Source organism: Entelurus aequoreus, linkage group LG04 (assembly GCF_033978785.1).
Source record: "Entelurus aequoreus isolate RoL-2023_Sb linkage group LG04, RoL_Eaeq_v1.1, whole genome shotgun sequence".
Lineage (NCBI taxonomy): Eukaryota > Metazoa > Chordata > Actinopteri > Syngnathiformes > Syngnathidae > Entelurus > Entelurus aequoreus.
In genome coordinates this window covers 52,137,483-52,150,421 of record NC_084734.1, presented here as the reverse complement: position 1 = coordinate 52,150,421, position 12,939 = coordinate 52,137,483, and the positions used below count along the sequence as shown (strand labels likewise).

The window sequence follows — 12,939 nt, the reverse complement described above, 5'->3', positions numbered from 1 at the left end:
CAACATTTTATCAAAACCACACCCACCCGCCATCCGCCCGTTGTTATATATCTAATATAGACGATGCAAGGCATTAGTGAGGTTAGAAAGCAACTTTCTCAAACAATGGCAATAAAACTATTCTGATTCTGATTCTGATTAAAGAAAGGAGACTGATCCAATGCAGCAGAAACATTCAATGCGTGCCACGCATCAATATCTCTTGGCCACGCATTAGTGGCTAAGAGATATTAATGCGTGATAATATTATTTATCATTATTATAATATTATTGTCATTTCCATTAAGAAAGTGTTGACAATTGTTGCCAATGCCCTCAGATCAGGAGTGCGTTCCTCACACTTTGTGTGCGCAGTTGCAGCAAGCAGAACGATGCTTTTAAGAAGTTAAAAAAATGTTTTAGAAAGACTAGGCCTATATTTTCGTTATGTAAAAAAAAATTTCTGAATTTATTTCAATGAATATTAACTTGTTAACGTTATAATGCTCAAATAGGGACAGGGGCGGGGTGCACAGTGAAACAGTGAACAATTTCGCGACAAAGATGAACCTTTATTGATTGATCTGCAGCCATGACAAAATATCAAACAATCTCCATTGTCAACGACAGGCAGGAAAATAAAGATAAACACATAGCCTATGTTGTAGGCATAGGCATAGGCTCATACGTTTTTAAGTTGGAATAAAAAAATAAATAAAAAATGTGCCTCATAAGCCTTAGGCTGTCAATCATGCGCACAAACTTAAATTATACAATAACATATGTATGTCATCCCTATTTAAACAAAAATAAATTAAATAAATAATAATAATAAATTACCTGCAACTTATAGGCCAAGGCAAATAGCTGAAGGGGGGAAATCAAACCCATCAGACTGCACTTTATCATCAAACTTGAATTATAATGAAAATAGACGGTCGCGACAAACAAAGCAGGCTAAATAGCCTTACATTGTAGCCAATCGGAGATGCGCTTCACTTGAAAGCGAGGCCAAATAATTAACACACAGTAGTATATCTCGAATAGAAAAAAACCACAATAAACAACGCAATTGCCTTAATTCCTTTGCATTGTAGTGGTAGCGGGGGGGTGTATTTTGTAGCGTCCCGGAAGAGTTAGTGCTGGAAAGGGTTCTGGGTATTTGTTCTGTTGTGTTTCGGTGCGGATGTTCTCCCGAAATGTGTTTGTCATTCTTGTTTGGTGTGGATTCACAGTGTGGCGTATATTTCTAACAGTATTAAAGTTGTTTATACGGTCACCCTCAGTGTAACCTGTATCGCTGTTGATCAAGTATGCGTTTGCATTCACGTGTGTGTAGGCGTACAGAAGCCGCACATATCTTGTGACTGGGCCGGCACGTTGTTAGAATGGATGAAAAGCGGACGTGACGACAGCTCGTAGAGGATGTTAAAGGCAGTGCCTTGAAGGCACACCCCCAAGACTGTGGTCCGGGTGGACTACGAGATATAATGACTGATGAACACCTTCGTTCGATAATGAAGGTTGCCTCAGCTCAAAGCCTGAGCCCCGACATTAACTAGAAAAGATGCCAGGTATCTGGCTTCGGCACATCAGATTAGATCAGTGTGTTGCAAACTGAGCAGTTTAAAGTCCTGAATGGTTGGTTTATTCATTGTTATTTTATTTTCAAATTTATTAGCCTGCGGAAAAAGTTAATGTTGATATTTACCTCAGAAGGCTGCAAATAGAAAAGAGGCATTCAATTTTTATTTAAATTGTATTTGATATGCCATTGATATTTTTAAATTATTATTATTATTATTTGAAACTCGATTTTGCATGTCACTATAAAGTTATATAAGCCTTCCTTGTTCAATATTCAATGCAAAACTTGTTTGGGTCCCTATCAAAATGTTAATTTGTTCAACCTTGGCCCACGGCTTTGTTCAGTTTTAAATTTTGGCCCACTCTGTATTTGAGTTAGACACCCCTGGTCTAAATAAAGCAGGAACAATAGGAAAGGAGTGTTGTTCATGGAAGAAAGGGGGCGTGCCCTAACTGTGGATAGTAGCGATTGGCCCAGAAGAGCAGGTAGGCGGAGTCGTCTGCTTCCAGTCCAGCAGAATTCATTTGGGTCAATCGGGCCGAGAAAGAACTGTGACATAAGCCAGCGTAAACGTTGAGCACGTCCAGGTATGTGCCGTAACAGTCCTGGACCAGGCGGGACACCCTCAGCAGGTCCTCCTTCACACGCTTGCCCATGCGACACACCTTTGCATGAACACACACACACACACATGCTTTTCATGGGGTCATCGTGGTCACATTATGCTAATAATAAGGATATTAGTAATAGTAATAACAATGATACAAACAATAGTTGGACTTAACTGTTGCAAAATGTAGAATGACATTAGGAATGATTTGAATCAGTTCAGAAATGTGGAAGTAGTAAAAGTTTGTTGTTGAACATGAGGAAGGCTAAAATGCTAACAGTTAGCATCCTGTGCATCGCTGTTCGCCATTTAGCTCATTTTTCTGCTTTTTTAAATAACTCTGGATTGAACCCTTACATGTTCCTTCTTCTAATATGAACATCGATGAAGTTGTACCTGCAGGGACATTTATGACTTCGTTGTTGCATGAGAACTCTACTTGTGTGCTCAATGTCGCCGTGCACTGAGAAAGTGATACAAAGCCATCACCAGTTTATTGTTTTGCTTTGTTTTAGCTGTGTACTTACAGCTTTGTCTGTACCTATTTAATTTGTTATTCTTTTTTTTCCCCAACCGTTTCCTTTTTCATTTGTACAGCACTTTGGGGCAGTAGTGGCTGTTTTTTATTTATTTTAGCAATATAAATCATTAATTCTGTTCTGTTCCCCTCTTCTGCGTGGCCAGTATATCAGCTGACCAGGGATCAGTTTCCGTTGAGGATGCGCTAGCTGTTCAAAGTCGGGACCAGAGTTGGACCACTCCTCTATGCATCAGTTGGTGACGCCTCCGTGCTGCTGACTTGTCTACATGCAGAGGATACTCCTGCTGAGTTTCCTATGAACTGGACCCACACATTATTAACCATATCCACTCGGCATCCACCCACTGCGGTCTCTCCCAAGGTTTCTCGTTGTTTCCATTGGGTTGAGTTTTTTCTTGCCCCAATGTGAGATCAGAGCCGAGGATGTCAATGTGGTTTTTGAAGCTCTTTAAGGCATTTGTGATTAAAGGCCTACTGAAACCCACTACTACCGACCACGCAGTCTGATAGTTTATATATCAATGATGAAATCTTAACATTATAACACATGCCAATACGGCCGGGTTAACTTATAAAGTGACATTTTAAATTTGCCGCCAAACTTCCGGTTCGAAACGCCTCTGAGGATGACGTATGCGCGTGACGTGGCCTGGGGAGCACGGGTATGCCTTCCACATTGAAGCCAATACGAAAAAGCTCTGTTTTCATTTCATAATTCCACAGTATTCTGGACATCTGTGTTCGTGAATCTGTTGCAATCATGTTCATTGCATTATGGAGAAGGAAGCTGAGCAAGCAAAGAAGAAAGTTGTCGGTGCGAAATGGACGTATTTTTCTAACGTAGTCAGCAACAACAGTACACAGCCGGCGCTTCTTTGTTTACATTCCCGAAAGATGCAGTCAAGATGGAAGAACTCGGATAACAGAGACTCTAACCAGGAGGACTTTTGACTTCGATACACAGACGCCTGTAGAGAACTGGGACAACACAGACTCTTACCAGGATTACTTTGATTTGGATGACAAAGACGCAGACGTGCTACTGTGAGTATGCAGCTTTGGCTTCTAAACATTTGATCGCTTGACCGTATGTGCGCAACTTTTTTTTGCGTATGTACGTAACTTTTTTTAAATATATAAGCTTTATGAACCTTGGGTTAGGTGAACGGTCTTTTGGGCTGAGTGATTGTGTGTGTTGATCAGGTGTTTGAATTGTATTGGCGTGTTCTATGGAGCTAGGAGCTAGCAGAGGAGCTAGGAGCTAGCGTAACAAACACGCAGGTGTTTTTATGCAGGATTAATTTGTGGCATATTAAATATAAGCCTGGTTGTGTTGTGGCTAATAGAGTATATATATGTCTTGTGTTTATTTACTGTTGTAGTCATTCCCAGCTGAATATCAGGTACCGTGAGTATGCAGCCTTGGCTGCTAAACATTAGATAGCTTGACCGTATGTGCGCGTCACGTACGTAACTTTTTAAAAAATATATAAGCTTTATGAACCTTGGGTTAGGTGAACGGTCTTTTGGGCTGAGTGATTGTGTGTGTTGATCAGGTGTTTGAATTGTATTGGCGTGTTCTATGGAGCTAGGAGCTAGCAGAGGAGCTAGGAGCTAGCGTAACAAACACACAGGTGTTTTTATGCAGGATTAATTTGTGGTATATTAAATATAAGCCTGGTTGTGTTGTGGCTAATAGAGTATATATATGTCTTGTGTTTATTTACTGTTGTAGTCATTCCCAGCTGAATATCAGGTCACCCCCGGCTCTCACAGCATCTTCCCTATCTGAATAGCTTCAACTCCCCACTAGTCCTTCACTTGCACTTTACTCATCCACAAATCTTTCATCCTCGCTCAAATTAATGGGGAAATTGTCGCTTTCTCGGTCCGAATCTCTCTCACTTCATGCGGCCATCATTGTAAACAATAGGGAACTTTGCGTATATGTTCAACTGACTACGTCACGTTACTTCCGGTAGGGGCAAGCCTTTTTTTTTATCAGATACCAAAAGTTGCAATCTTTATCGTCGTCGTTCTATACTAAATCCGTTCAGCAAAAATATGGCAATATCGCGAAATGATCAAGTATGACACATAGAATAGATCTGCTATCCCCGTTTAAATAAAAAAAAATCATTTCAGTAGGCCTTTAAGGGCTATATAAACAAATTGTGACTGTTTTGATTGATTAATCCTTGACGTTGACAAAGATTTAAAATATTGTTTATTCTTTTGCCTAATAACAGTCATGAATAGGGACGTAGGAGTGAGTTTAACATTGGAGACAAATACTGTATTGAAAACTGTACAAATGTAAATTCAAAACAAAAAGATAAAGTCTAATAAACATGCTTTGTTATTCTCCAACAACAACAGTGTGGCCAGAAAAATAATTAGGAGTGATATCTTTCACAAGTAATACACAAGCTTAATGCCTCATTGACAACTCACTTTACATGTAATAACTTGGTAAAGTTGTGCTGGAATAAGATGACAAAACACTTTTTTATTATTGGGATACCTGAAAAAGTTAAATAACATCTAATAATCATCATATGTAAATATATATATTTACATATATATTTACATATATACATCAGTGGTATGCCGTCAGGGCCAGCAAGGCCTTCTCTGCTGGCCTAACATAACCAGAAATCATGATCATAATTAAAGATTTAAAAAAATGTTTATTTACTTTCCCTAAATATCTAAAAGTATTCATATTCTCTTCATGTCATATTATGCTCGTTCCAGTGCTGTTGTTTTTAGTTTTAGTTTGTATCCAATCAGAATTCAGCTAGCTTATGTTGCCATGCTGTACCAAATCTGCCAGACGCCTTCAAACTCAACAATGCGGGCGTCCGTGCACTGGAAGTGAACGGGGACATACAGTTGATAGACAGTTGCGATAGCCAATCAGATAACGAGTTGTTGTCAGTAAGGCCTTCTAGATGGCCTGACGTTGAACGTGACATTTACGCGTCCTGTGATTGGATACTTACCGGGATCGTTAGCGGATGAATTTGAGAACACATAGAGTTGAGAGACAGTTGCAATAGCCAATCAGATCACAAGTTGTTGACAGTAGATGTTATGTTACAACTAAAAGTTGTAAACTCTTGTTGTTAAAGTGTGTCATGCTTGCCATTTAATTAACATTGTTACATGTGTATTTGTCGCCATCATATGGTCAGGGCAGTTAATATACATTTGAGAAGTGTGTACTTTGAATCAAACTTTATTGACCGGAAGTTGCATAAGCCAAGCAAAGAAATTTACAGTATATGTTTTAATTGCTGATGCGTTTTAATTTATTTTTAAATGCGCCAGAAATACTGTTGATGGATTTCAATGCCAAGTAGGGCGTAAATGTGTTCCTGTATAGTATTTCTCCAGCAATGATCATGTGGTGACATCAATTATGGTATTTTGAGAGGTAATCATTGAAGTCGGAGATCACTGAAGGCCGAGGTGGAAAACGCACGGCCCGCCACTGATATATATATACATATATATGTATGTATGTATATATGACTCCTACCGATTATTTTGTTTACTTCTGTGATGACCTCCTTCAAGTTGTGTAATAATCAGAAATATCAAGCAGCTAAAATACACCAAACATGGCAAAGTGTGGAGAGAGTGTTTTGCGTATTACCCATCATGCTTCGTAGTGGATTTATATGTGTGTAATTTTTAATTGTGTGTGGTGTCCACAAAGATCAGTGAGCCGATTGTATGTTTTGTTGACCATGTGTGCTAACTTTCTGTGTTGATTATAGTTTATTTGTAATATAAACTGATGCTCAAAACACTTTAAAGTTTTAACTAATTGTCATTAACAAAAATGATTATATTTGTCCATGAAAGGGCGACATGTCCACAGCAATAAGACTGTAAGAAAATGAACACTGAACTAGAGATGTATCGCGGGTCAGACTTCTAAATAAACCTTTGACGTTTCGCGGACCAAACTGAAGATACCGACACTTGGCCCCCGGGCCGTAGTTTGGACATCCCTGTGGTAGATCATAGACTTTGAGAATTAGATCTGGCAAATCTAGTAGATCATGCAATTAGATCAAACCGATTTAGTAAATCACAGACTAGGAATGTACAGCTCTAGTAGATCACAGACTGAGATCGGGCAGATCTAGTCTGAGCGCTGGTACCCAAAGCCAACATGCTGCAATGATAGTTTAGCAAACGTGGGACTTTCAACCCTCCTCAACCCACCCCCCGGATTATAAATATTGTACATAATGTAAATAATTCAATGTATATACTCTGATGATTAACTTGTGGGATGACTGTATTATGCTGATAGTATATATTTGTACCATGAATTGATTTACGTGGACCCCGACTTAAACAAGTTGAAAAACTTATTCGGGTGTTACCATTTAGTGGTCAATTGTACGGAATATGTACTGTACATCGAGAGGAGCCAGATGAGGTGGTTCGGGCATCTGGTCAGGATGCCACCCGAACGCCTCCCTAGGGAGGTGTTTCGGGCACGTCCGACCGGTAGGAGGCCACGGGGAAGACCCAGGACACGTTGGGAAGACTATCTCTCCCGGCTGGTCTGGGAACGCCTCGGGATCCCCCGGGAGGAGCTGGACCAAGTGGATGGGGAGAGGGAAGTCCACTTCCCTGCCTAGGCTGCTGCCCCCGCGACCCGACCTCAGATAAGCGGAAGAAGATAGATGGATGGATGGATGGATGTGCTGTACTGTGCAATCTACTAATAAAAGTTTCAATCAATCAATCAATCAATTTTCAATGAAAAATGTTCTGGAAATGTGGGATATTTAAAAAATGTTAATTGTATTTTATAATGCTTTATAACAGGGGTCACCAACCTTTTTGAAACCAAGGGCTACTTCTTGGGTACTGATTACTGCGAAGGGCTACCAGTTAGATACACACTTAAATAAATTGCCAGAAGTAGCCAATTTGCTCAATTTACCTTTAACTCTGTTATTATTAATAATTAATGATATTTATCTTTGTGGAAACACTGATCATCTTAATGATTTCTCACAATAAATATATATAGAAACAGATAAATATCAATATGCAACACTTTATTTTTATATTTTCTCTAAGTGCACATTTTTCAAATTGAACATTTTCAAATGATCACTTCTAAGACAGTCTTGTGAAATCACAATATCCCATTTTAACTAGCTAGCCACTAAAAAATTTTTAACAAATCATGAATTACTTTGCACCATGTTTGTACAAATAATAACTCATGTAAAATACAAAAGTAAACTCTCAAATTTTTAAATCATGTCACACTTTGAACTGGACACCAAATCTGTTATCTGTTTCTTTGTCAGTTAGTGGGAAGCCTGGCATTGCATGCTGTTAACTAGTGTGTTGTACTCTGTTGTGTAACTTGACACTGCAACTCTGAGTGAGTCTTGCAGATCTGCATCAGTGAGGCGTGTTCTGTGTTTGTTCTTGATGAAGTTCATGTCAGAAAAGGCTGATTCACAAAGATAAGATTTTTCCTCATTGTTTGCGGAACCTTCTTAATCTTTTGGACATATTTTCACAGCAATCTGGCCTTAAGCTTAATTATGATAAATGTAAAATGTTAAGGATCGGAAATCTAAAGGGAACGTCCTTTCGAATGGAATGCAAAGTGCCTGTTTTGTGGACAGATGGACCAGTTAACATACTTGGTGTTGTTGTCCCAGAAAATCTGGAAGATCTAGGCTCAGTAAATTATGATAATCGACTAAGAAAGCTGGACAAAATTATGCAATTATGGAAAGGGAAATCCCTAACCTTGTATGGTAAAATGTCTATTGCCAACTCGTTAATTATTCCTCAATTTATTTATTTGTTTTTGTCATTACCAGCTCCATCACAAAACTTTTTTAAGATTTATGAGCGGAGGGTCTTCGATTTTGTCTGGAACGGCAAACCAGAAAAGATTAAAAGAAAGGTTTTGTACAAAGAGTATGAATATGAGGGCTGGAACTTCTCAACCTGGAAGCTATGTGTCTCTCTTTAAAAGCATCAATTGTTCCAAAGATGTATTTAAACATTGAGTGGTACACAAATGTCCTGTTGGACAAAAAACATGTACTGTATCAAAAGAAATTGTATCCTTTTTTACAAGTGATCCCCTCCCAGAGAGTCTGCTGGGAAACATGGCGGGGTTCATAAAGGAAACAATCCACTCATAGTGGTGTTTTCAATGTTATGTGCCAGAAAAAAGAGACGATATTTTGCAGCAGATAATATGGATGAACTCTAATATTGTAATAGATGGAAAGCCTTTCTTTTGGAAAAATGTGTTTGAAAGAGGAATCATTTTTGTCAATGATATTATCAATGAGAATGGTAAAATTATGAAGTATGATGAATTTAGAGCTATGTATGGTGATGCTTGCTCAAGCTTTTCATTTTATCAACTAACTGGAGTAATTGGGAAAAGATGGAAACAAATAATTAATTATGGAACTACTAAATTATTAGTTTGTAAACCTCTAATAAGAAATTCTAGTTGGCAAAAAGGAACTAAAATAAATAGAAAAATATATAATTTTTATTTAATAAAGAAATCTTTGAAGGCGGCCTCATACAACACAAATGGAAAATGGGAGGACTTTTTTGACTGCCCGTTGCCATGGGATGCCATATTCAAACTAATCTATAAAACCACTATCGATGTGCAAAATCGTTATTTTCAAATTAAAATTATTTATAACTTTACCCACAGGGAAAATGTTAAAATTATGGAATATGACAGAGTCAGATGATTGCCGATTTTGTTGTCAGGAGCCTGAATCCACCCTGCATTTGTTTTGGTATTGTCATATTGTGTCTTTGTTTTGGGTGGAAGTTGAAAAAATGTGTTTAAGGATTGGTTTGTTTATGAAGCTTAATGTGGTTTCTGTTATTTTAGGAGAGTTCATTGACAATCATGATTTAGTCAATTTAATTATAGTACTCGGTAAAATGTTTATTTTTAAGGCCAAAAACAGATATTCACTTAGTATTACTTTCTTTAAAACATTTATTCAGTATTTTCTAACTTTAGAAAGTTACATGGTTGAAAACGATAATGATGCCAAAAAACATTAAAAAAAAGATGAGAAGTCCTCAAAGGCTTATTTTGAAAGTATTATTATGTTTATAGATTATATGATATCTGTTGTTGTGTTCCCTAATTTGAGTGACCTGGACATAATCTGGACTGTACATAAATGCTTATTTTGAAAATGTAATTTTGTTTATAAATTATATGCAATCTGCAATCTAATTTTTTTCTGTGTACATGAATGAAGGTGTGTGTTGCTGAGTCCGACTTGGACATTATCTGGACTGGGCCTGGTTTAAAAAACCCTTTAAACAAATCTAATTTCATTGACAACCTGGTCTGTTGAAGATAAGGCCCTTTTTTTAAAAATAAAATAAAATGAATGAAGGTGTGTGTTGCTGAGTCCGACTTGGACATTATCTGGACTGGGCCTGGTTTAAAAAAACCTTTAAACAAATCTAATTTCATTGACAACCTGGTCTGTTGAAGATAAGGCCCTTTTTTAAAAAATAAAATAAAATAAAATAAATAAATAAAAAACATTTTCTTGGATAAAAAAGAAAGTAAAACAATATAAAAATAATTACATAAAACATAGTAATTAATGAAAATGTTAGTGGACCAGCAGCCTATACAATCATGTGTGCTTCAGGGACTGTGTCCCTTGCAGATGTGTTGTCTATGTTGTGGGAACCAGAATATTGGTAGCAGAAAGAAATAACCCCTTTTGTGTGAGTGGGTGTGGATGAGTGTGCATGGGGAGGGGGGGTTGTTTGGGTTGATGCACTGATTGAAAGTGTATATTGTGTTTTTTCTATGTAGATTTAATTTAAAAAAATAATAATAATAACATTTTTTTTTTTTTAGAACAGGCCCGCGGGCGACTCATCTGGTCCTTACGGGCGACCTGGTGCCCGCGGGCACCGCGTTGGTGACCCCTGCTTTATAATAATAATTGTTAATATTAAAAAGGCTGTTTGCAACATTTACACAGATGTCTAGAGGGCGCTAACTTTCCAATGTATATTACACCGTCCTCTTCCGGCTTCTAGGACGTGATGACGTAATTAAGTACGTACGTAACACATGCACGCGCATTAGCTTTGGATGTTGTTAGCTAATAATAGCAATTTGGATAGCTAGAGTTAGCAGTTATTGAATGTATATTCTATCATAACAACAACATGACTGCAAATTGTTTGTTGTTATCTTGGACTTCTTTTGTATGTGTGCACGCGCTCCTTGCGCGTACGTGTTGACGAAGCAGGGTGAGTGACCGCTATTAAACACCAATCATTTTATTCGGGCCGGTAAAAACATCTTTTTACATGAACTTTGTAATTGTGAATATTATATAGAGAATTGTAAAACAATGTTCTGTTAAACCACTAATGGTAATATAAGCGAGTCAATGTTGTTTTTGTTATGTTTTTTGTTTTGTACTGTGAGCAAGTTGCAAACATCCATCCATCCATCCTTTTTTCTACCGCTTATTCCCTTTGGGGTCGCGGGGGGCGCTGGAGCCTATCTCAGCTACAAACAGACCCTTTAATATTGGACAGGAAGTGGCGCTCACCTGCCTCTTCAAGGGGGACGAGAGTCCATCAGCACCACTCGACTCGTCTTGAGCAGCCTCGGCCAACCTGGACTCCACCAACTTGGCGAGCAGCTCGTTGTGAGCGCTCAGACATTTCTGAGGACGCCATGATGGGACACGCCCCTCAGATGGACCTGCCCACCGTCGGTCCTGCATCTCCTGTAGCTGCATGGCGGCCACGGCGCTCCTCAGAGCACCCGACTCCAAAGAGGACGAAGAGTTGAAGATGTGGTGGACAACCATCAGGATGTTCAGCTTCAGAGCTTCCAAGTCTTGCTGGAGTCGGTCCTCGTCTTCCTCGCTGGGAAAGTCTTGACTGAAGAGCTCCTCTTCCTTGTCTAGCAACTTTCTGCTGGTCTCCACAAGCTCCGCCTTCACGACTGTTAGTTCGCTGCTGGTCTCCTCCGACTGGGAGTCCTCTGCATGAAGGTTACGATGAAAAGAGCATAAAGATGTCAAAAACTGTTCTGATGTTCAGAGTCACTTTTGTTGTTCTTACTGTGGTTCTGTTTGGCCCAGTTTGTATTTGACAGGCTCTGACCTGCTGTGTGGTTCCAGAACCTTCCAGTGATCTTCAACCTGGGAAGTCTCCTCTTTTCTTTTTCTGGCTTCTTCTCCATGGCTGCGCCTCCTGAACATTTCACAACTTCCTGTTACGGCTGAGACACACCTGTGGATGCTACATCTGTGCCTCACGTATAAAAAGTACCAATGATTGTGTCACACACACACACACACACTAGGTGTGGTGAGATTATCCTCTGCGTTTGACCCATCATCCTCACCCCCTGGGAGGTGAGGGGAGCAGTGAGCAGCAGCAGTGGCCACGTCCGGGAATCATTTTTGGTGATTTAACCCCCAATTCCAACCCTTGATGCTGAGTGCCAAGCAGGGTCCCATTTTTATATTCTTTGGTATGACTGGTTTGAACTCACGACCTACCGATCTATGGAGTTACACCTGCGTGGATGTTACATGGATGTGCAAATATAACTTCAAACATCATGAAAAAATGAAGCCTAAATATAATTGTTAGCATTCGCATGGCTGCCGCTTGTCCAATAATGATTGACATACGCACTTATAGACGGAGAAAAACAGACTGTCGGCCAAAATGAAAGCATCTCAATTTGAAGAGTTTACTCACCTGAGTGCAAAAGTTGATGAGCAAAAGTGAAAACTAACACTTTTCAAAATAAAAGCCAAAATAATAATATCCAGCAGCTTGTAGAATAAATATTTTGAATATTAAAATGGGGAATCGGAAATCACCATGTCTTCATTCAAAAGAAAACAACACAAAGACGTTCAAGAGGAAACCTTTTTCCATTGTTTGTGACACTGAGGAGGCAGGACCATTGCAGTGGTGTCATGTGATCGAAAGACGATCCCCTAAAACCACATGACACCTTTTCACCTGATTCTCCTTCTTCACTTCTTTTGTATTTCAATTCTAACCTTCACATCTTTCCTTCTTCATTGTTCTTCTTGTTCATTTTTTCGTTGTTCATTTATTTCCTTCTCCCCTCGTTCACTTATTTCTTCTTCACATCTTTCCTAA

General features: G+C 38.9%; 1 protein-coding gene across 1 annotated transcript in view; it reads right to left on the bottom strand.

Moving 5' to 3' along the window:
* tnfaip2a (tumor necrosis factor, alpha-induced protein 2a) overlaps positions 1 to 11,998 on the bottom strand; it is a 41,759-nt gene extending 29,761 nt beyond the window's left edge. The window contains exons 1-3 of the mRNA XM_062046040.1: positions 11,878 to 11,998; positions 11,358 to 11,797; positions 2,021 to 2,232 (exon numbers count right to left, since the gene is read on the bottom strand). Of these exons, the coding sequence (XP_061902024.1) occupies positions 2,021 to 2,232; positions 11,358 to 11,797; positions 11,878 to 11,998 (773 nt within the window). The remainder of the gene's footprint in view (positions 1 to 2,020; positions 2,233 to 11,357; positions 11,798 to 11,877) is intronic.
* Between the last annotated feature and the right edge of the window lie 941 nt (positions 11,999 to 12,939).